The sequence below is a fragment of the Tasmannia lanceolata genome, unplaced genomic scaffold (genome assembly GCF_043159265.1).
Source record: "Tasmannia lanceolata isolate RefF3 unplaced genomic scaffold, GAP_Taslan_0.1 ptg000005l, whole genome shotgun sequence".
Lineage (NCBI taxonomy): Eukaryota > Viridiplantae > Streptophyta > Magnoliopsida > Canellales > Winteraceae > Tasmannia > Tasmannia lanceolata.
Genome location: NW_027518682.1, coordinates 17,753,003 through 17,773,012, shown reverse-complemented (window position 1 = coordinate 17,773,012; position 20,010 = coordinate 17,753,003). Strand labels below are relative to the sequence as shown.

Sequence of the window (20,010 nt, the reverse complement as noted above, 5' to 3'; positions counted from 1 at the left end):
ATTTTTATATACTTACTGAGAATTAGAATGGCATTTGTTAAGTTCCTCATTAAGGTTATTTCTAAGGAAATTTCAGTTTCACATTTGAGTAACCATCCCTTCTTTTTCTACCACAGTTTGAGATGTCCAGCAGCATCTCAGTAATGGTGAACATGGAAAGACAGCACCTGGTGATGAATCTTTCTAAGCCTAGTTTAAAAGCAGGCTTTTTGTATGCTACTAAGAACTTCAGAAGGAGAACCTAAAGAATATGCATCATCATATCAAAGTTAATCTTGAATTTAGGCTGTCATCCTTTACAATAGAACCTCAGAAAGTGTGCATAGAAAATCCACTTTAGTCATGCAAGCAAGGTGATGATGCGTTGGATAAGGTCTTCCTTTTTGCCACCTACCTTTGCTTTCCTTGTGCCAAGGAAGGTTTTCAGCTCCGGAACGGTGAGGGATCCCAGCTGACCACTCGCATGGTAACCAATTACCTAAACAGAGCCCAAATACATTTTAAACAGTATTGATCTTGCAACGAACCAAGAAACCATTATATTAAAGAAGCTGCATACTCACCTTTGCAGTAATATCAGACAGGTCACTATGCGTTTTTCCCCGTTTCTTTGGCATGTTTTGTTTAATATCTTCTCTAGAGTGAACATAATCAAACAACTCATCAGTTCCAACAAAGGAAAAGCTAAAAATAAAAGCTTGGACTTCTCTGCACCAATGTATTTAGGATGAGACAGAGAAATGTAAAGAGTAATGCGCGACATGCACTGAAACTAGTTTGAATTTATACTGTGTGAGATGTCTGGCAAGACTTAACTTAGAACACTGTTTAAGAGCTCGAACTCAAGATGAATGCACCAGATTTTTAGGTGTCTCTGAACGATGCAGTATAATATGCATCAGATTTTCAGGTGTCCAAAGTGTACCGAAAATCTGATAATTTAAACCTGACTGCCAGAAATAATTGCAGCAGCATTAAGAAATCCCTCCCCCAGTTGGACCCCACATAAAACACCCAAATGTGTTCAGAGTAGAATAACAATATGAGTATTATGATATAAAATTTCCGTTAGATGCAGAATTTACATGCACAAGAATCCAACCACTCTTCCCTCATCAGTTTTTTTTCTGTTTTTTTCTACTGCCATGTTAATGGATGAGCATATCAGTTATAATTTGAAGGAAATGAATATTTGAGAACTAGACACACAACACACCCTGAAGTTATATTACTGACATGTCAGAAGGGAATAATAAATAGTGCAGTAATTGTGAAGCAAATGTTTCTTTGTGTGAAACGAAATAAATATCCTTATCCATCCATGGATTTCTCTAGAATGAATATACTACACCCTACTCAAAAATATCTTCTAATATCGTACAAATGGATCAATGAGAGTAAACTTATCTGATCTTTTCTGTTTGAAAGAATCTCTCCTCGCATCTCCGCTGGTAGCATATATTAGGTAGGATGAGAATTCTTGGTGTTGGATTTAGAAAACAAAAGAAATAGATAAGGAAAAATTATAATTTTCTTTGAGAAGATAAGAGAACTACTCTTTCGAATATCAGCTAAGGGATTGCTAAGCCCCTTATCGATGACAAATTGTATGTTGCTCTCATTTCTTGATGTTTGGGAACTCTGACAATGAAATTGCATGTAAATAATGTCATCAGGAAAAGATTGAGTGACATGAAGAAAAGAGTCTCCCTTCAAATTGAAAGTCCAGAATCTTACTAGTTGCAGACCATCCCCATCCCTTTGCTCTGTAAGGGCTTCCGGTCGGTTAAGCTGATTATTTTAGAGAAACATAGTTTAGTGCAAGAACTTCAATAAATATAGAAGTTAATCTCCTTTAAATCAATACTCGGGGCTAATTAGCTAGCCGTTGGTTGTACATTCCCACGCATATTTAGAAAAGTGTTCTCTTTCATATCTTTTTTTAATTTAGAAAAGTGTTATCTTTCATATCTTTTTTTAATTATAATTGGAAAAACAATGAAACAAAATAATGTCAACTTACATCCCTCCTGGAAGCTTCAGTATATCCATGCTTGTCAGCTAAAGGATTGCTAAGCCCCTTATCGAGGACAATTTGTATGTTGCCCTCGTTTCTTGATGTTTGGGAACTCTGAGAATGAAATTACACGTAAATAATGTCGTCAGGAAAAGATTGAGTGGCATGAAGCAAAGAGTCTCCCATCAATTGAAAGTCCAGCATCTTACTAGTTGCAGACCATCCCCATCCCTTTGCTCTGTAAGGGCTTCTGGTCTGTTATGCTGATCATTTTAGAGAAACATCGTTTAGTGCAAGAACTTCTATAAATATAGAAGTTAATCTCCTTTAAATCAATACTCGGTGTTAATTAACTAACCGTTGGTTGTAAATTCCCTCACATATTTAGAAAAGTGTTCTCTTTCATATCTTTTTTTAATTATAATCGGAAAAACAATGAACAAACTAATGTCAACTTACATCCCTCCTGGAAGATCCAGCATATCCGTGCTTTTCTTTAGTGGCTTTGCCATTAGCTGCCGGGTTCAGCCCATCTGGAAGTCAGATGAGTAATATATATTGAACGTTCCAACATAAGACAAATTATGTGATAGCCATTAGTATCTTTTACTTGGAAAGGGTCCATCCTTGTGATGAGGCAGCATTTCGCTTCCAGTGACCGACGGTACACAAGTTTGATCTAATATTCTATCTGCAATTGGATCGTTATGAGAAGATAACTAGATGGAGAAAAACATAGTTTTCTAATTAAAATTTTAAGCTTCTTAACGTGAAAGCTACACGAACAGAAGAGAAGATCTTTTTCTTTCTTTTTTTCTGTAACAAGTGACATTCATAGGAAATATGTATAGGATTCAAATGGAAACTACCAGTTTTTGTGGAAGGGGAAATCCCATCTCCTGTAAATAGTTAACCACTTAACCAGTTAGTTATTAACAGGCACGAGAAAAGAAGTTCCACATAAATTTGTTTTTCAAGATCAAGATCCAGTAAATGAATACTTCTTTTAGCAGGTATGCATCTCATGAAAAGTGGTCTGAATTTAGTTGCTTTTGTTGAAACAGCATCATGACTCCATGTATACGTGTCATCTAGTGAGACTTTGCTTGAAGAGATACTGCTTCCTCTGTTCTGAATATGCTCTGCATTTCCATTACCAAAGATGTGGCCCAAATCTGGTTTGGGGGTACGAAAATCTGGTAGTCCAAGCCAGCCTATCCTGTTAAGAATATGATTATGTAGTTTCAACTGAAATTGTTCTTCCAAGGAAACAATACCTTGAGTGGTCAGAAAACCTTTGAAAGGCAAAATCTTTTCAGCCGTAGTTGAATATGAAAGATTGCTATTAGCAGCCACAATCTGATTGCCGATGTTACTTGAAGCCTTTGTCCATCCAGGAAGGTTTGAAGAGTCTGAATCCATACGAAGCCGGTAAGCTCCCTGTAATACCAAGAGCCACAGTGATCATACCGGGATATCAGTGATAACTGAGCAGTCCCACAAATAACTTAAATGAAAATTATGAAGCCCAGAAAACATTAGTATTAGAAGTTGCTGTGTTCTCCACTCTGAAATTCTTCCACTCTCATTCCTAATTAAGAGTGGAAACACTTTAGGAGAGAGAGGAACCTTGCAGATCCGTATGTGTTTGGCTGATACCTCAGTGTCAAGTGGTTTTCCAAATACATAGAATGGCAATGAAATTCTAGTGCATGAAAATATCGACCTATCCAATGGAAGTACAGAAATATACATCATATGTAAGAAATCACAAAGATGTGGTGCTTTCTTCACAATACCTAAAAGCCAGATGCAAAGTAACTCTACTTTCACAGATACTATATAACACGTGCTACATAACAAAGACAAGAAAGAGATGAATCCTTGAATGGATACAGCATTTTTGGAAGAGGAAAATAGAAGCGCAAACTTGAAATTCATTTATCAAAGAACATATTTAATGGGAAATCAGATACCTATGATGAAACACATAGCCAGCATACCTCTTCAAAAAAAAAAACACACATAGCCAGCATGTCCTACTAATCATTTTAGAGTATTGAGTACCTTAATTTTCAGCAGACCTCCATCAAAGAAATCCCATGCTGCATTGAGACAGAAAAAGAGTAATTAATTAGCCCCCTCTGGAGTATACAGTACCATACTTCCATTACCTGTATTGATTTGCAGTTGGAATGTAGCCAAGCAAATTATCACAGTACCGTAGGCAACCCAAATAGAGATAATATATGAACCAACTTGAGAAGGATAAAAGAGTTGTTATACATGCCTAACCTTCAACAATCTTCATAAATGACTCCAATGCACAAACAGCCTTTGAGGCTCTAATGGTTTGTGGAACTGGAGTCAAACCCAGTCCTTGTAGAACATAGGCAGATGGGAACCTAATACCATCCATTTGAGACAGACGAGATGGAACAATGTGCATTTTAGATACCAAGTTCGTATAGAAAGCGGTGTAATGTAAAAGATGGCATATATTTCACAATATTCATGATATATGCACCAAAAAAGTGACTTGCTATACAAACATGAGTAATGAAAAGAAAGCAACCACTGCTTGTTTGCATCGCTTGCATGGGTAAACTGGATCTTCACAAAATAATCATTTGGCAGTGCTAGACCATGCTGCAGGGTATTCATGCTTTTTGTCAACAAACCAGGTAGTCGAAAAAGAAAGTATAAATCCGTAAAAAACCTAAAAATTAGCACCTTGAAGGACCAAAGCTCTTCCATATGTTTGAAATCCTCTCCAAAAGGAATGAATTTGCTGAGTCCTATCACCAGCAGAGCAACCATACTTCAACCCAAGGTAGACAACTCTAGTACATAGCACAATCATTTAAGAACTTATACGACAATAACAAGATAGCTCGTTTTACCTATAACATGTCCTCCATAGAGACACGGAAGAACAGAGCATGATGTTGCTAGAGAATAGTCATCTACAATGACTTCCTCCCCTCCATGGAATCTTTCTTGCATTTTAGAACCAAGTAGATCCACGATCTAGAACAGAAATTACTATAGTCAGGGAAAGAAGTTAAAAGCTGAAATCAATCATACTCATGGCCATATTTGAATTAATTCAATTGATACCTTATGTCTACTGAATCGAACAACATCAGGCGAAACAAGTAAGACAAATGCATCATCTGCATCTGCTTGCACTGTCTACAATTGAAGAAGAATTAAAATATAAAGTTACCTGTCAAAAGGATTCACCTATACTCACCTAAACATATCACAAAGATAATATTTTTTCAAAAATAAAGGATGCACTTGGCGAAAACCTACTTCACAATTAAAATATATGAAAGTTTAAGCTGGCACACAAAAAATTCAATGCATGATAGTGCGGGATACCAATACCAAAAAGGAAAATATCGATTACCACGTGAAGAGCATATATATGATTCTTCTCTTCACTGCAAGCAAAATTTGAACGGACAATGTAGCCATCCCCAATGCATCTCCAATTGCTATCGCTGAGAAAAACGGATCTGAGGCCACAGTCAATGGCCTTGACGATCAAAGAAGCTGACTTTAACTCTCCATCTACCACTACCTTCACCATCAGAGTCATGTCATAAAATCATATCTTTTTCCAACCAATACCATTAACCTTGCTCTAGAAGAACGGTTCCAACCCCTAACATTTTCAATATCCAATAAATTCATGTCTCCGGAGGATGAAATATCGATGATTGAGGTAGATTTAATTGAATTTCAGAATTGACGGATACAGAATCTCGAAAGAACGGCTCCAAACCCTTACGTTTTGAATAACAAATAAATTCGTATTTCCGGAGGATGAAATCTCAGATTAAGACGAAGAACAAAAAAATAACAAAAATGCTATCGATGATCGAGACAGATTAATCGAATTTCAGAATTGAAAGATACGAAAGAACGGATCCAAACCCTAACGTGTTGAATAGCCACGAAATTCATATTTCCGGAGGATGAAATCTCAGATTAGACGAAGAACAAAATAAAAATAACAAAAATTCTGTCGATGATTGAGGTTGATTTAATAGAATTTCAGAATTGACAGATAAGGAATCTCGAAAGAACGGATCCAAACCCTAACGTGTTGAATAGCCACGAAATTCATATTTTCGGAGGATGAAATCTCAGATTAAGACGAAGAAGAAAAAAATAAGAAAAATAGTATCGATGAATGAGGTAGATTAAATCGAACTTCAGAATTGACAGATACGGAATCTCACATTGCTGACTGGTAGGGTTTCCGCGAGCTCCTTGACTACTTGCGCTGCGGATCCAGATTGAGTTCTCTGAGAAGAATCAGAGAAGGAAATCGAATTAGAAAACCGAAAATTCAAATTCTCTTGGTGCAAAAATCTGAAATAGAAAGAAGATGAATTTGTTCGTTGTTCACCTGATAGACGATATAGATGTCGGCGGATTCGGAGAAGCAAGAAAGACGCCATTTGCGAGAGAGTTTCCAGCAGAGGGAGTGGAGATGGAGGGAGAGAGAGGAAGGGAAAGGGAAGGGATGGAGTAGGGAGAGTTGGAGGTGGAGAAAGGAAGAGAAAGGAGGGTCGGGTCGAAAGAGGAGCTTGTTCCTCAACATCTCTGTTTTTTTCGTTTTGCCGCTTCTAATTTCTCTTGTTTCGGCTATTTTTGAAATGTTGTAATATTGGGTCCCACACGGAGATGGGAGAGGAATCAGGACTGTTGATTTGGGCTATATTATTCGGAATGGACATCTCGTCCGTAAGATTATTATGACCTACAAAAATCAATGTATCACAGGATGACGTGTGAGAGTGGTGGGGAGACTCATTACTCATTACATCTGTAAATATGGATATTTAAATGGGCTATATATGGTTAACCAGCTCGATTAAATATGTATCTGACCCCACATTTATTCTAAGGACCTCATAGGTTTTGTTCATTTTGAATTTTTGATGTGGGTTAGGGTTGAGAAGAGCATCTTGAGCCCGCCTTGTGTTTGACCTGGGTTTGGATTTAAAAATTTAGACATGGGCTTTTCTTCGAAATACCCCTACGCAATCAAGCCCGGCCTAACTTTCACTCCTATATACCCGTGCTCTTTGGTACAGACAGACCTAACGTGGGGTCAAGGTGGAAAATGGGCCGTGCCGGCCAGCAGCCCTGCAAGGCAAGGCACGGCAAGGCCCAATTAGCTACAGTGACACAGGCCGTACCGGGCTTGGTTTGGCTGCCCGTCGGGCCGGCACATCGCGATCCATTTGCCAAAGCACGGCACGGCCCGGATGCCCCATTTAAAAAATGTATGTTTTTTTTTTTAAATCCGAGAATACCCCCCAAAAGTTGTTTCAAACGGCTAGTTGGGGGGGTATTCTCGTCCAAAACTTATATATTTCATAAAATCCCGACAATACCCCCTCCAATAATCCCTTTTTTTTAATATATTTAAGTTCTATTTCAACTCTTTTGGAAAGGGTAAATGATTGAATGGGCCAGCCCGAGCCGGCACTGGGGGCCGTGCAGGGCTGATAGTGCCTCGCCTCGGAGGAAATCGGCCCGGCCCGTGAACCCTTCCGGCGTGCCGTGCCAGCCCGCGGGTCCTTTCGTGCCTAAATTTTCCCTACCATGCCGGCCCAGCACGGCCCGTTTGCCACCACCTTGAACGTGGGGCCAAACACAATTTTTACCAAAATAACCTTAATGAGCCTCTTTGTAAATCAAACCAAATCAGTCATTTAGAAAATTTATTCAATAAGCAATTAGAGCCACTAGGAAGATGGGAACCCGTTTTGGTTAATAAAGTGGGGACCGGTGATTGGAACACGTACAAGAAGACAAGCGACCCAAATTCGTTCGGGCTGATTTTGACTTTCATGAAAATGATCAAAATATCCCAAAACAATAAGGGCCCGTTTGGATGCAGAGAAGATTTTGATTTTGATTTCTCACACTTGCAGCTCTTTTTGCATTGTAATTTGGATCGGATGAAATTCTTGGATTTCTAATTCAGCAGCTGACAGTGAAAAAAATCAGATTTTTAAATTTGCTGTGGAAATAAGAAATTGAAAATCCACAGATGTGGCAGTTTCCTTCACCCTCTTTGCTCCTCAACCTCTCCCCTCCAGTAGGAAGTACCCCCCTTCCCTCTCTCCCTCTACATGAGCTGCCGGATCTATTCAAATTGTATTCAAAACTCAATTCCATATCCAAATACAAAATAGGAGGTATCCAAATGCGCCCTAAGTAATTTTACAAATATTAGCTGGGGCTTTAGTAATAAGGGCATTAATTTGAAAATTGTGTACTTAAATAAGGGTATTTTGTTCATCCTCAGCATTGATTTATTTTCCAAAACGGAGATCCAATTTAGAAGTGTTTTTCCATAATCATTAGTTATCCATTTCAGTGCAATTGTAATGCTAACTATTATGTAGAAGTTAGGCATGATGGGATGTAAGTCCCAGTGTTGCAAATATCAGTACTCCTTGAAGCTTCTTATCAGCTTGGAGCTCTTTATTGCGTAGACAAACAAGTGTTTGGCATGACATGGTATGTATTATTTATGGGGTAGAGCTTTTACCTTGTTGCTTGGTATCTTTTTGGAGCAAAGGCCAAGGGGTGGCTGTATTGAAACGAGAAGAGAAGTTGGTGAGTTGGATTGGGAGAGGGAGTGGGGGCTCCCCTCATGTGACTAACATTATTGAAGATCGGCCTTTGTCTCCTTCCTACAGCTGGCTTTCAGCAGATATGGTTGCTGCCATGACTGCCACACTCTCTTTATCTCCCACTCACATCCCCCTCTCATGTGCCTTCCACTTCCCTCTTAAAGACCATATATGCTCTTAACACAACTCTCACAACCTCCTAATGACCATATATGCTCTTAATGCATCTCTCCCTCTTAGGGTGTTGGCATAAATAGGAAATAGAAATTGAAGATTAAGGGGAACCTTTGAATAGCTCTCAAACTATTAGAGGAATGCTAAACTGAAGGCCACCCTTGCAAAAAATGAGCTCTAAGGGCGGCCCCATTGGACCACCTCACCAAAGACATAGTAAAACATTTACTATGTCTTTGGTGAGATGATCCACTAGGGTGTGCCCTTGTACCTGGTTTTTGCAAGGGCACATTTAAATTTAGCATTCCTCCTTAAACTCACCTACACTAGGACGACACAAAAAATAGGACCCAATAATGTAATGGCCATTAGTTTATCATCACATGTCCCCGTTACTTTAATATGCAGTCTCTCATCCAGCTGCTCAATAAAGCAACCGAAACATGTGGCCAAAACACAATGATCGTCCTGGGAAGCGTCCTATTTGTATGTCCTCTTATCATTTCCTTTTGCAAATAGTGATTAGAGTAGTGTTACATTTGTGTAAAAATGAAGAGGGTAGTGGCATTATAAAAATGTGACAGTGAGGATATCAATTCCCTGAATAATATTGCGCTTGTTTCTGAATATTAGCTTTGTTAAAGATACCTGAAGAAACTACAATGAACAAAAGGACGAAGGAGCCCAACCCAGAAAGAGTGGATAAGAGAGGGCAACCTTACGAAAACGAGTGCCTATATCAAAACCAGGGAGTATTTAAGCTAGCATTTTTGGATTTCCATGTAGTATATTTCTTTTTCCTTTTTTCGAAAAAGACAATGCGCATGTCTTTTTGCTGCTCAAAAGCCTGCTTGTCCACACCAAGTATTGCTGGCTGGTGATGCCATTAGACAAAAAAACCGGCACTGTCATTTTCATCTTATCGGGTTCCTATGTCCTAAGGTTATGTTTGGCAAGCATGAAAAATTATTCAATGAAATCTTTGCTGGCCCTTAAAAACTAGTGAATAGAAAATACCTATTTATAATTTCCTTGGTTGTTTGTTTTACTGATTTGTAAGAGCTTTTCACCTCCCCCTCACTCCCACCCTCTAAAGTGTAAAGTGTCTCCAATTCCCGCCCATCTCTCACAACTAGCCCAACAAATATTCCGTGGAAAGAAATTTCATGGTGGCCAAACATGTCCTAAAAGTATCATAGCATAGCTACGTGTTGGTATCAAAAATTATAATATGATCTTTGACTTCTCAAGTTGCACGTACTTGAATAAACAAGCAAAAAAGGAGCTTTGCTAAAGTACAGAGCTGATATCCATCTGTGATGCCTTTTTTAATATTAGCACCCCCATCAAATTTTTTAAAATCTGGCATCTATATATATGCTATTGTATCTTCTTTATTATTTTTATAAGGGATTCGCTAGCGTCCATCGCAAAAGGCATTTCGCGGATGGGATATGTTGCATGTGACAGCAGCCTCCTCGTGAATGAAGACAAAGTCTGCTGAAAAGTGAGCCGTTGTGGGTTAGGAAATCCCTCCACATGACACACCTCCAAGTCTACATCTATCACCTAATATCCATTTCCCTAGTAGCGATTCGTACTTCTCCTCAATGACCTTTACCCATAGGTAGGGCTGCAACTCGAGCCGGGTTTTACCCGACCCGAAAATAGCTTGGGTTGGGTTCAGGTTTCATGGGTTTCGGGTGGAGCCGGGTTGAGGATTCAAAAGCCCGCATGAATCTTGGGTCGAGCTGGGTTTGAAGGGGCCCGGCCCGAGTTACATAAGTTATAGTATGCACATTTTTTTCTATTGTTAGTTAAAAGTTAAAAGTGAAAACTCACGCACCCACTGTTATTGTATGTGAGTGTAATTTCTGCTTCTATGAGTTGAGTTGATTCAAGTGTTTGATTCGGCATTGTTTGATTGTAATTACAACATTTTTTGATTACGACATTGTTTAATTCAAGTATAATGTGAGTGTAATTACATCATTGTTTGATTCAAGTGTAATGTGAGTGTAATTTCTGCTTCTATGAGTTGAGTTGCCTTGCCAAACAAGAATTTTCCTTAAAAAATTGCGTCAACGTGAAAAAACCCGACCTGAGATTTATCATGGGTAGGGCTGGGTTTGGGAATCGTGGGTTTTCCAAAAAAAAAAACCCAACCCGACCCGACCCGAGATATTTCTCGGGTAGGGTTGGGTTCTCCAAAACCCGACCCGCCCGGCCCGAGTTGCAGCCCTACCCATAGGTGGTGCCTTTCTTCCCTAAACCTAGATAACCACTTGCTTAATAATGCCAAAATTACATCCTTTACCCTTCTAACTCCCAACCCTTCTGCTTGAATAGGTTTGCTAACTTCCTTCCTGTAAAAGTAAGACAATTTTTGGATAAAGACTTCACCACCCGTACTACTGTGGTGAGTTGCATTTATATTCATAAAAGTTACAGATTACATCATCAGAGGTTCTTCAAGGGACATGGGATCAACTCGGGTTGTGACAGAAGTTACAAGGGAATCGTACTCAGAGGTAAGTCCAGCAAGGATATACGAGATGACTTCATAGTCGTGTAAAGGCTGGCCAGCAGCTGACAAGGTGGAAACCATATGTTTTATTTTTTGGAAATAATCAGCCATGGATAGATTGCCCTTTTTTATGGTAGATAACTGATATCGGATTTGTATAATCCGAGCCTTGGATTGAGAAGCAAACATTTTCTCAAGGGTGGACCACACATCATGAGAGGTGGTTAGGCCGACAACATGGGCAAGAATATCTTCAGTCAAAAAAGAAATTAGAGAGCTAAGGATCAATTGATCCTGTTGATACCATGGCATGTAAGCGGGGTTGGGAACTACGAGTAACTCACCGGATTCCAATGAAAGTTGATCAATAACTTGAGGAGGGGTTAGTGTACCGTCAATGTAGCCAAGGAGACGTTGGCCACGGAGGCAAGGAAGTAATTGTGCCTTCCATAGAAGGTAGTTGTTGCGATTTAGACGCAAGGCAATGAGATGGTGAAGATTAACAGGAGAAGCAACAGAGGTGACATTTGAGGAGTTGACACCTTGTGGAGTGGGGTTGGCAGAAGACTCGTACTACTGTGGTGAGTTGTATTTCTATTCATAAAAGTTACAGATTACATCATCAGATAAGATTACATTTAAAAATCGAATTTCAAAAAGTTAGTTCCACACAATTCTCTCAAAGTACAGATAAGACCAAATCTGAGGAGATAGTTGGATTTGTTGGAGTGCTTTCAATTTTCAAAAGACTATCTAATCCTTCATTTTGTGGCCAGCTTATATTCATCCAACTCTTCCGTTGGATTTGTTTCAATACTTCCAACTTACTAAATGACACTTCTTATCACCTGCCCGTCCCCACAAAAATCTCCGCTGGATTTGTTATTAATTATATTTTTCTTCTTTAGAACTTTATATAAGAATGTTTATGTTTTGAAAGAAACCTTCATATATGGCTAGATGGAAATACAAATAAATAGAGTAAGTCAAATGAAAAACAACCACCAATTGAGGACATGAGAGATTTCTGTAGCTCTTATGCATTTTTTATTGCATCGACATCTGAAGGTGATCCAAGAGCTTCCTTTATTCTATTTACAACTATCACCTTATATAAAATCCCAACTATAGTCCTAGACAAGAGTCAACCGTATTTTTACATGACATAAATAATAAATTCACTAAATCAACCCTTATCTAACAAGAAGATAAAGAGGGGCGTGTTGAATTTCAAGTATTCAATTTCACCAATAAGTTACGGAGATGTACTAAACATTTGGAATTGCATATATGGCATAGAACTCGGGCACTAAGTCCATGTTTGTTTTGGATTTTGAGAATCGATTGAGTCCAAAATTAAATGTAAATTTGAGTCCATTAATCTCTGGACTCACTCAAGTCAATAGGAAACTCTTTGAGTCACCAAAGTCAATATAAAGCTTTTCACATCAATCATTAATTTATTAAAATTAACTAAGTTTTATCATGTGCTAGTTTTTTGTCCATAAACAAGTTTTTAACCTCTACTCTGTTTTAAAGTAAAATTATAATTGACGATGGAGATGAGCAAACTACACAATCTAACTTTTTAAATGAATAACCTCTCAAATAAGCATCTCAATAAGACTGGATGAGGATTTGTAAGCTGAGATATATGACAAAAAACACAGCCCTTAATTAGAAACTTCTCATGGTGTGTGTGTGTGTGAGAGAGAGAGAGAGAGCTTTCAGGACTGCTAGCAGAACGAAAACCCGTTTTGATGAAGAAAACCGGGTCCTCTTCCTTTAGACGTGCGCAGCAACAAGACAAGGAAGAGAACCTGAATCCCGACATATGCCAAAAAAAAGTGTATAAATGACCAAAATCAGCAGTCATTTTCACTTTCGTCTTTATTTTCCAAACGTCTTTATTTTCCAAGGGAAATGTTATCAGCATTGCCGTATTTTGATGAGGGCACTCCTCACTTTATTAAAAGTACGGTATGGCCCGCACCATAGGATGATCCAAACTGTCCATTACATGGGCCACACCTAAATAGGCTGTACCCCAAAATTCATTTCCATAGTTTGATCCTAACTCTTTGATCTGAATGCTAGATGGTTGATCCTAGCCCTCTATCGATCGGAGGGTTAGGATCTACCTAGGTAAATAATTTTTGAGGCACAACCTATTTAGGCTATGATGGACAGTTTGGATCATCCTATGACGAGGGCGATACCATACTTTTAACAAAGTGAGGAGTGCCCTCATCAAAATAAAGTAGTCCTGATAACATTTTCCTTTTCCAAACGGGTTGTTCCAATATCTTTTGAGAAATGATATCAACACTCCATTGTTTTGATATCACGCTCTACTAGCTTGTCTTTTAGTATTTAAAAGTCTGTCAACAGGTTATTAGAGTTCCCAAATAGCTCTCACAAGCCCATAAATAGTAAAAGACAAGCAAGGAGAGCATGTATATCAAAACATTGAAGTGCCGATATCATTTTCGTATCTTTTATTTGGCCTTTTATTATAATATGAATTATCATGGTAGTAGCATACACTTTTTACCCAACTAGTGGGGCCTAAGGCATGGTCCGTCTAGGAGTCGCAAGGGCCAGTGGCCCTATGCTTGTGGGTTCATGAGCAAAGCCCCCAATCACTAGGTTTATCATGCTATTGAAGAATACTCTAATTTTGAGGTCCTAGGGGTGCAACTTGGGTCGGGTTGAACCCGAATTTGGGTTGGGTTGGGTTGGGTTTTTTTAAAAATCGGGTTGGGTCGGGTTGGGGTGTCGGGCAACCCGACCCGACTCGAAACCCGATTTCCAATTCCAATATGTATAAAATTTTTACTTTTATGTTTGTTTTGTCATTATATAACTTAAATTTAGAAAGAAATAAAAAACTTGGTGAAAGTTGTCATAATTAACCCTTTTGTTGGGGAACATCTAATGACTAGGATGAGATGGAAATACAAAGAATAAAATGGAGAAATAAAACAAATGGTGAAATCGGGTTGGGTCGGGTTGAGAAAATTACAAATCGGGTTGGCCTCAACCCGACCCGAGTTGCACCCCTAGTAAATCCAGCGGCTGTACTCAAATGGTACCACCAAGGTAATCTCTGGTCCACCCTTCCTCTCGTTAGTTTCAAGGAGAAGGCTGTACCTTTTGGAGAGCAAAAAAAAGAAAACGTGTTAGTGTAATTAAGAAAGAAAGATAAGATGAAGGGGGGGTGAAAGGTAAGAGTGCTATGGCATTTATTCCCCAGCCATGCCCCTCTGCCGGCTTCATCACGAATCTCTTGTCCATCACTTCCTACAATAAAAACATGCCCTTTTCTGTCACATGCTCCTCTACTACTGCGTGATGCTAGTTACTGCGCCCATGTGACATTCTTCCTTCATAGCATGTGCTGTACCATGCTACAAATTCAAACATTGCTCCTCCATAATTTTAGAGACCAGAAAGGAGGGCTTAGGATGCCAAATCTGGCATCTATTAAAAATATTATGTTTATGATAGTACTTCAGCTGCAACTAGGAAAAAGGAAGATTCAAATCCAAAGGCCAAAAGAGAATTCACTACCTTTCATCCACGTTTTAACACATATCCTTTTTACAAAACCGTTTTACAAGAGAAACTCCTTTAACACTAACAGCTGCTAAACTATGGAACCGCAAAAGTAGAACTCCTAAAATCTCTAAGTACTAGTTAAAGTTAAGGATAATCAATTACGAAACAAAATTCCTAACTAGGCTAAAACATGTGCATTTTGTCTTGGTTTTCTCTTGTGGTGAGAAACCGAGTGGTTTTTCTCTCTCTTTGCTTGCTATTGTGTAAGGTCTAAGTTGAGAAGAAAGGAAAAGGTTGTGGGTAAGGGTGTCAATTTTGGCTCGGGCTCGGAAGCTCGCTCGAGCTCGGCTCGAATCCTTAACGAGCCGAGCCGGCTGACCAGGCTCGTTAAGCTTAACGAGAGGAGCCTGAGTTAGGCCAGGCTCGGCTCGGCTCGTTAAGAATTTAATATATATATATATATATATACACACACACACTAAAAGGGTTGTCCAGGGAGTGAAAGGGGGAGGCAAAATATGTCACTTCTTTTTTGGAACCCCATTTGTTACTTGGACCATCCCCCGAAGTGTAAAAAGAGTAGTAAAAAAACACTAGATAGGGCTGTCCAGGGAAGATGAGGAGTGTGAAATTAATATAATTCGAGCTTGATAAGGCTTGCGAGCTTGGCCGAGCCGAGCCGAGCCTGGTTCTAGCCCGAGCCGAGCTTTTGAGCTTAACGAGCCGAGCCGAGCCTGGCCAAGCTCGGCTCGGCTCGGCTCGTTTACACCCCTAGTTGCGGGTAAATCCCATTGTAATCCTTGAAGATTGTGTTCTCACTTGTGAAAGTAGAAATCTTGGCCAGACCACTTAAAATCTCACTGTGCATCCTTTGGCATGTACACTTCTACTATTCTGTTTATTTTCATTAGATGGGACTGGATTTTGCCAGACAGATTTCCAACCGTAATTATTAGCTCAATTGGATGCTACAGACACCCGATCAGACTCCGCCCAACTAATACAACCTCAATAGAGGATCCGGACTGCAAATGGGATTCGCTAGCGTTCATCGCAAAAGGCATTTCGCGGATGACCGGTTGCATGTGAGAGCAGCCACATAGGCTCAACTTTCAGCAGATTTTGTCTTCATTCACGAGGTGGCGGCTCTCACATGCAACATGCCATCCGCGAAATGCCATCTACGGTGGACGCTAGCAAATCCGAAAATGTAATATAGATTGGATTTGTTTTCTTATAGCTTATGAGCTGAGCCACCTTTGGCTAGACGGACTTTCTTTTGGTGCTGTAATGGCCTGACAACCCAGGCTATACCTCAGTGAAGATTGCATTTATTTGAAAATTTAACAGTGAATAATAGAAATTTGTTGTCATTTTCTACCATAGTTTTTATATCCTGACTGGGCCTCTTTTCTAAAGTACTCTGTACTCATTAATATCTTTGATGACAACTTAAACATAGACCTTACCACGAAAAGATATATATCAGTAAATCTAGGCCGTCCACAGATGGACCATACTTTGTTGGTGGGCACCATCCCTTTTAATTTAATTAGTGGGAGCTCCAATAAAATTGATTCATTGTTCTCTGTTCTTTCGTACGAAAAAGATGAGTACTAGTTTACCGTTGGTATCTAGGGTGACTATTAACTCTGGGTCCCATAGCAGGACATGTATGAGCAATATAACCGTTGAACTTGTAAGGACAACCCTAGTCTCTTCCCAAAGAGGCTTAATGGACCAATGGAACATCCAAATAAGGTGTTCTCAAGTGCATTTGGCCGGACTTGTCATTTGCCAGCCTATCTTTGGAGGCGCAGGGTGGCTTGAAGAGTAGTGGAATAAGAAGTCAAAAGGGAGGAGACAAGCATTTGGTTTGTCTAGAATTACCTCGGGAAATAGTGGAACTAGTGTTTGGTTGCACACCGTATACTCAGAGAGGAGAATAAATGGGGTGTCATTACTAATATAGGAAGAGAGAGATTGCATGCCCTATAAAATTTAATCAAAATTGCTTGCTTTTGGAAGAATTTGTTTTGAAAGTGAATAAAAATCCGCCTCAAGACATGCAATTATTGAATAGAGGACATCTTGGGGGTCAAAGGTGAGTGCAATGATATTCTAGCAATCAAACAAGAATGACATCCGATACAAGCCAAATTCCTACAGCTGCCTTGCTTTTGTGCATTTCCCAAATGCAACCTATGTATTAAAACATCATTAATCAACTAAACCAAAGGGATTTGCTAGGGAATCTCGTAGAAAGACATTTCACGGTGGCTCTTGCACAAGATAGAACAGCCAGCTCACTTTTCAGCAGATATTGTCTTATTCACTTAAGATTTTGTCTTACTCATTAAATTTAAAGGAGCTGGCTGTTCTCCCGTGCAAATGTCATCCGCGAAGCTCCCTAGCAATCAGTCTCTGTTTTACACAGTTTTATTTAGCTGTCACGGCTGTTTAGGGGTGCAACTCGGGTCGGGTTGAAGCCAACCTTACCCAACCCAAGGAACCTATTTTTCCAACCCAACCCGATTTCCAACCCGGCTGGGTTCAACCCGACCCAACCCGATTTGTAATTTCTTCAACCCAACCCGATTTCCAATTCGGGTAGGATTGACTCGATTTGATATGATACCAACAGTTGTTGAGTTATGGCCTGATTAGTTGTCTAAGTTTATTGGTGATTTGTTTGATGGCACTAAACACCTCAAGCCGGGTTGTTTTGGATTTGGAGAACCAATTGTGAGTCATCAATAATTAGTTTTTGACCAACAATCGGTTCTCAAAATAAAAAACAAACAGGGATTAACAATTAACAAAGCGAAAAGTCTAAAACTCCATGAAATAAAGTCTAAAAAGGTAAAAAGTTGGAAAAAAAAAAACTTAAACAAAATAAGCCGAATTACAATTCGGTTCGGGTTGCCCGAATTAAAATAGGCACTTAGGCAGAATGCTTCATCCTATCAGAAAAGTGCAAAACAAAATGTGTAGTGCAATTATCAAAATATTAAAGTGCGGAAATCAGTCCCTACATTATAAAGATTTTAAACCTGGTCTCTTCTCTCTCTCAAAGCAACAGAGAAGGAAACCATGGTCTCTTCTCTCCCACCCATTTTTCTCGCACTTCTCATTTTCTTCTGTCTGCAACAAAAACCCTGCAATGCCCACAAATACCTAAAGCTACCTCTACACCATAAAAACCCCTTCACAACTCCCCCACAAACCCTTACCTCCGATACCCAAAGACTCTTCACCCTCTCCTCCTCTTTCCAAACCCAAAAAACCCTCAAAACCCCCGTCATTTCAGGCGCATCCACCGGCTCCGGCCAATACTTCGTCGACTTCAATATCGGAACCCCACCACAAAAACTCCTCCTTATCGCCGATACAGGTAGCGATCTAATCTGGGTTAAATGTTCCCCCTGCCGAAATTGTTCCCGACACCCCCCCGGCACCGCATTTCTCGCCCGACATTCCAAAACCTTCTCCCCTTTCCACTGCTACAACCGCGCGTGCAGACTAGTCCCACCTCCTCCAAAACCCAACCCTTGTAACCTCACCAAACTCCACAGCACGTGCCGGTACGAGTACTCTTATGCCGACACGAGCAAGACATCTGGTTTTTTCTCGCGAGAAATCGCGACTCTTAACGCGAGCTCCGGCCGAGAAATGAAACTTAAAAACCTAGCGTTCGGATGTGGGTTTCATGTCTCTGGCCCAAGTGTGACTGGGTCGAGCTTTAACGGAGCCCATGGTGTTATGGGCCTGGGCCGTGGGCCCATCTCATTCTCATCCCAAGTAGGCAAAAGGTTCGGTAACAAGTTCTCATACTGTCTCATGGATTACACTATCTCTCCACCTCCCACAAGCTACCTCATAATCGGTGAAGCCCACGAGCCCAACAGCAAAAAGCCCATGAAATTTACCCCCTTACATACTAACCCTCTCTCCCCTACATTTTACTACGTTGGAATCGAGTCCGTCTCCGTTAACGGCGTCTCCCTGCCGATCGACCCTTCCGTTTGGACCATTGACGGAGACGGTAACGGTGGTACCGTTATAGACTCCGGCACGACCCTGACATTTTTAGCCGAGCCGGGTTATCGTCAGATTTTAGCCGAGTTTAAACGCCTAGTGAGACTCCCGAGGATGGTGGGCCCGGACGCGAGTTTCGAACTCTGCGTTAATGTGTCTGACGTGGCGAATCCGAGGCTGCCGAGGTTGGTTGTGAGGTTCCTCGGAGGGGCGATCTTTGAGCCTCCGCCGAGGAATTATTTCATCGACGCGGCTGACGGCGTTAAGTGCTTGGCGTTATTGCCCGTTAACTCGCCGTCAGGTTTCTCGGTTATTGGGAATTTGATGCAACAGGGGTTTTTGTTCGAGTTCGATAGGGACGAGTCGCGACTCGGATTCACTCGGATTGGATGTGCGGTTTCATGACTCAGTGAGTACTGGAGAGTTTTTCTTTCTTTCCTCTTCTTCTTTTTGTTTGATTATAATATCCCGACAATGAAATCTCTTTATTCCAAAAAAGAATTATAAACTGAAGAGCTTAGTGTTTGGTGAAGCTTTTATTTCTAATCTTTTGTTTTTTCAGTGTTTGGTTAGGGACGCAAGTCCAAATTAATTTGGACGGGCATGGCCAGGATCACGTGTGGTCGTGTCAGATGATCAGGTCCGTTAAATTGGTAGGCTACTTGAGTCCAGGCATCATGATCAAAAGATCCAACTCTCGATTCAAAGGTTTCGCCGAGAAAAGATTTCCACTGCTGGATATGATTTACCACCTTTTTCTGCTCTCTGAAAATTATTTGCTAATGATTTTAAATTTAAATATAGTTAATTGCATATAATTTTGTTAAGGGAAATTGATGCAAAAGTTGTGATAAGTTTATGAAATTGTGTCATTTAAGAATTTCGGTTCCCTAGCTTAAGGCGTCTTACAATCCAAAACACTTTTTCGCCCTCAACCAATCTTCATCTCCACACGCCTCATTTGACAAATCTAATGATACAATATTAGAGTTTTCAATAATAATGTGTCAATTTGATCTCTCTAC

General features: G+C 40.0%; 2 protein-coding genes across 5 annotated transcripts; one reads left to right on the top strand and one right to left on the bottom strand.

Annotated features, from left to right (window-relative positions):
- Nucleotides 1-237: 237 nt before the first annotated feature.
- Nucleotides 238-6,675, bottom strand: LOC143877779 (uncharacterized). 4 transcript variants are annotated; one of them, XM_077379999.1, is made up of 21 exons: nucleotides 6,441-6,675; nucleotides 6,271-6,336; nucleotides 5,433-5,606; nucleotides 5,138-5,212; nucleotides 4,921-5,047; nucleotides 4,751-4,815; nucleotides 4,593-4,666; nucleotides 4,313-4,422; nucleotides 4,085-4,122; nucleotides 3,295-3,457; nucleotides 3,019-3,213; nucleotides 2,887-2,916; nucleotides 2,628-2,708; nucleotides 2,477-2,550; nucleotides 2,227-2,280; nucleotides 2,024-2,131; nucleotides 1,738-1,791; nucleotides 1,557-1,641; nucleotides 1,408-1,448; nucleotides 564-641; nucleotides 238-478 (listed from the first exon to the last, which is right to left on the bottom strand). In XM_077379999.1, the coding sequence occupies exons 1-21, from the start codon at nucleotides 6,633-6,635 to the stop codon at nucleotides 341-343; spliced, it is 2,025 nt and encodes a 674-aa protein (XP_077236114.1). In that variant the 5' UTR covers nucleotides 6,636-6,675; the 3' UTR covers nucleotides 238-340. The 4 variants fall into 4 exon arrangements, with proteins under 4 accessions (XP_077236114.1, XP_077236115.1, XP_077236117.1 ...); XM_077380000.1 differs by having other exon boundaries at nucleotides 2,477-2,532; XM_077380002.1 differs by having other exon boundaries at nucleotides 5,433-5,602; nucleotides 6,441-6,638.
- Nucleotides 6,676-18,009: 11,334 nt separating this feature from the next.
- On the top strand, nucleotides 18,010-19,878 carry LOC143877778 (Eukaryotic aspartyl protease family protein). Its single transcript, XM_077379998.1, has 2 exons — nucleotides 18,010-19,394; nucleotides 19,548-19,878. The coding sequence occupies exon 1, from the start codon at nucleotides 18,041-18,043 to the stop codon at nucleotides 19,388-19,390; it is 1,350 nt and encodes a 449-aa protein (XP_077236113.1). The 5' UTR covers nucleotides 18,010-18,040; the 3' UTR covers nucleotides 19,391-19,394; nucleotides 19,548-19,878.
- The last annotated feature ends 132 nt before the right edge of the window (nucleotides 19,879-20,010 follow it).

Coding starts and splice junctions, on each gene's coding strand:
- LOC143877779 (XM_077379999.1), bottom strand. CDS start 6,635: ATGTTGAGGAACAAGCTCCTCTTTCGACCCGACCCTCCTTTCTCTTCC. Junction 5,213..5,432: donor ATATATATGCTCTTCACGTG/GTAATCGATATT, acceptor CTTCAATTGTAG/ACAGTGCAAGCAGATGCAGA. Junction 4,423..4,592: donor AGCGATGCAAACAAGCAGTG/GTTGCTTTCTTT, acceptor GGATGGTATTAG/GTTCCCATCTGCCTATGTTC.
- LOC143877778 (XM_077379998.1), top strand. CDS start 18,041: ATGGTCTCTTCTCTCCCACCCATTTTTCTCGCACTTCTCATTTTCTTC.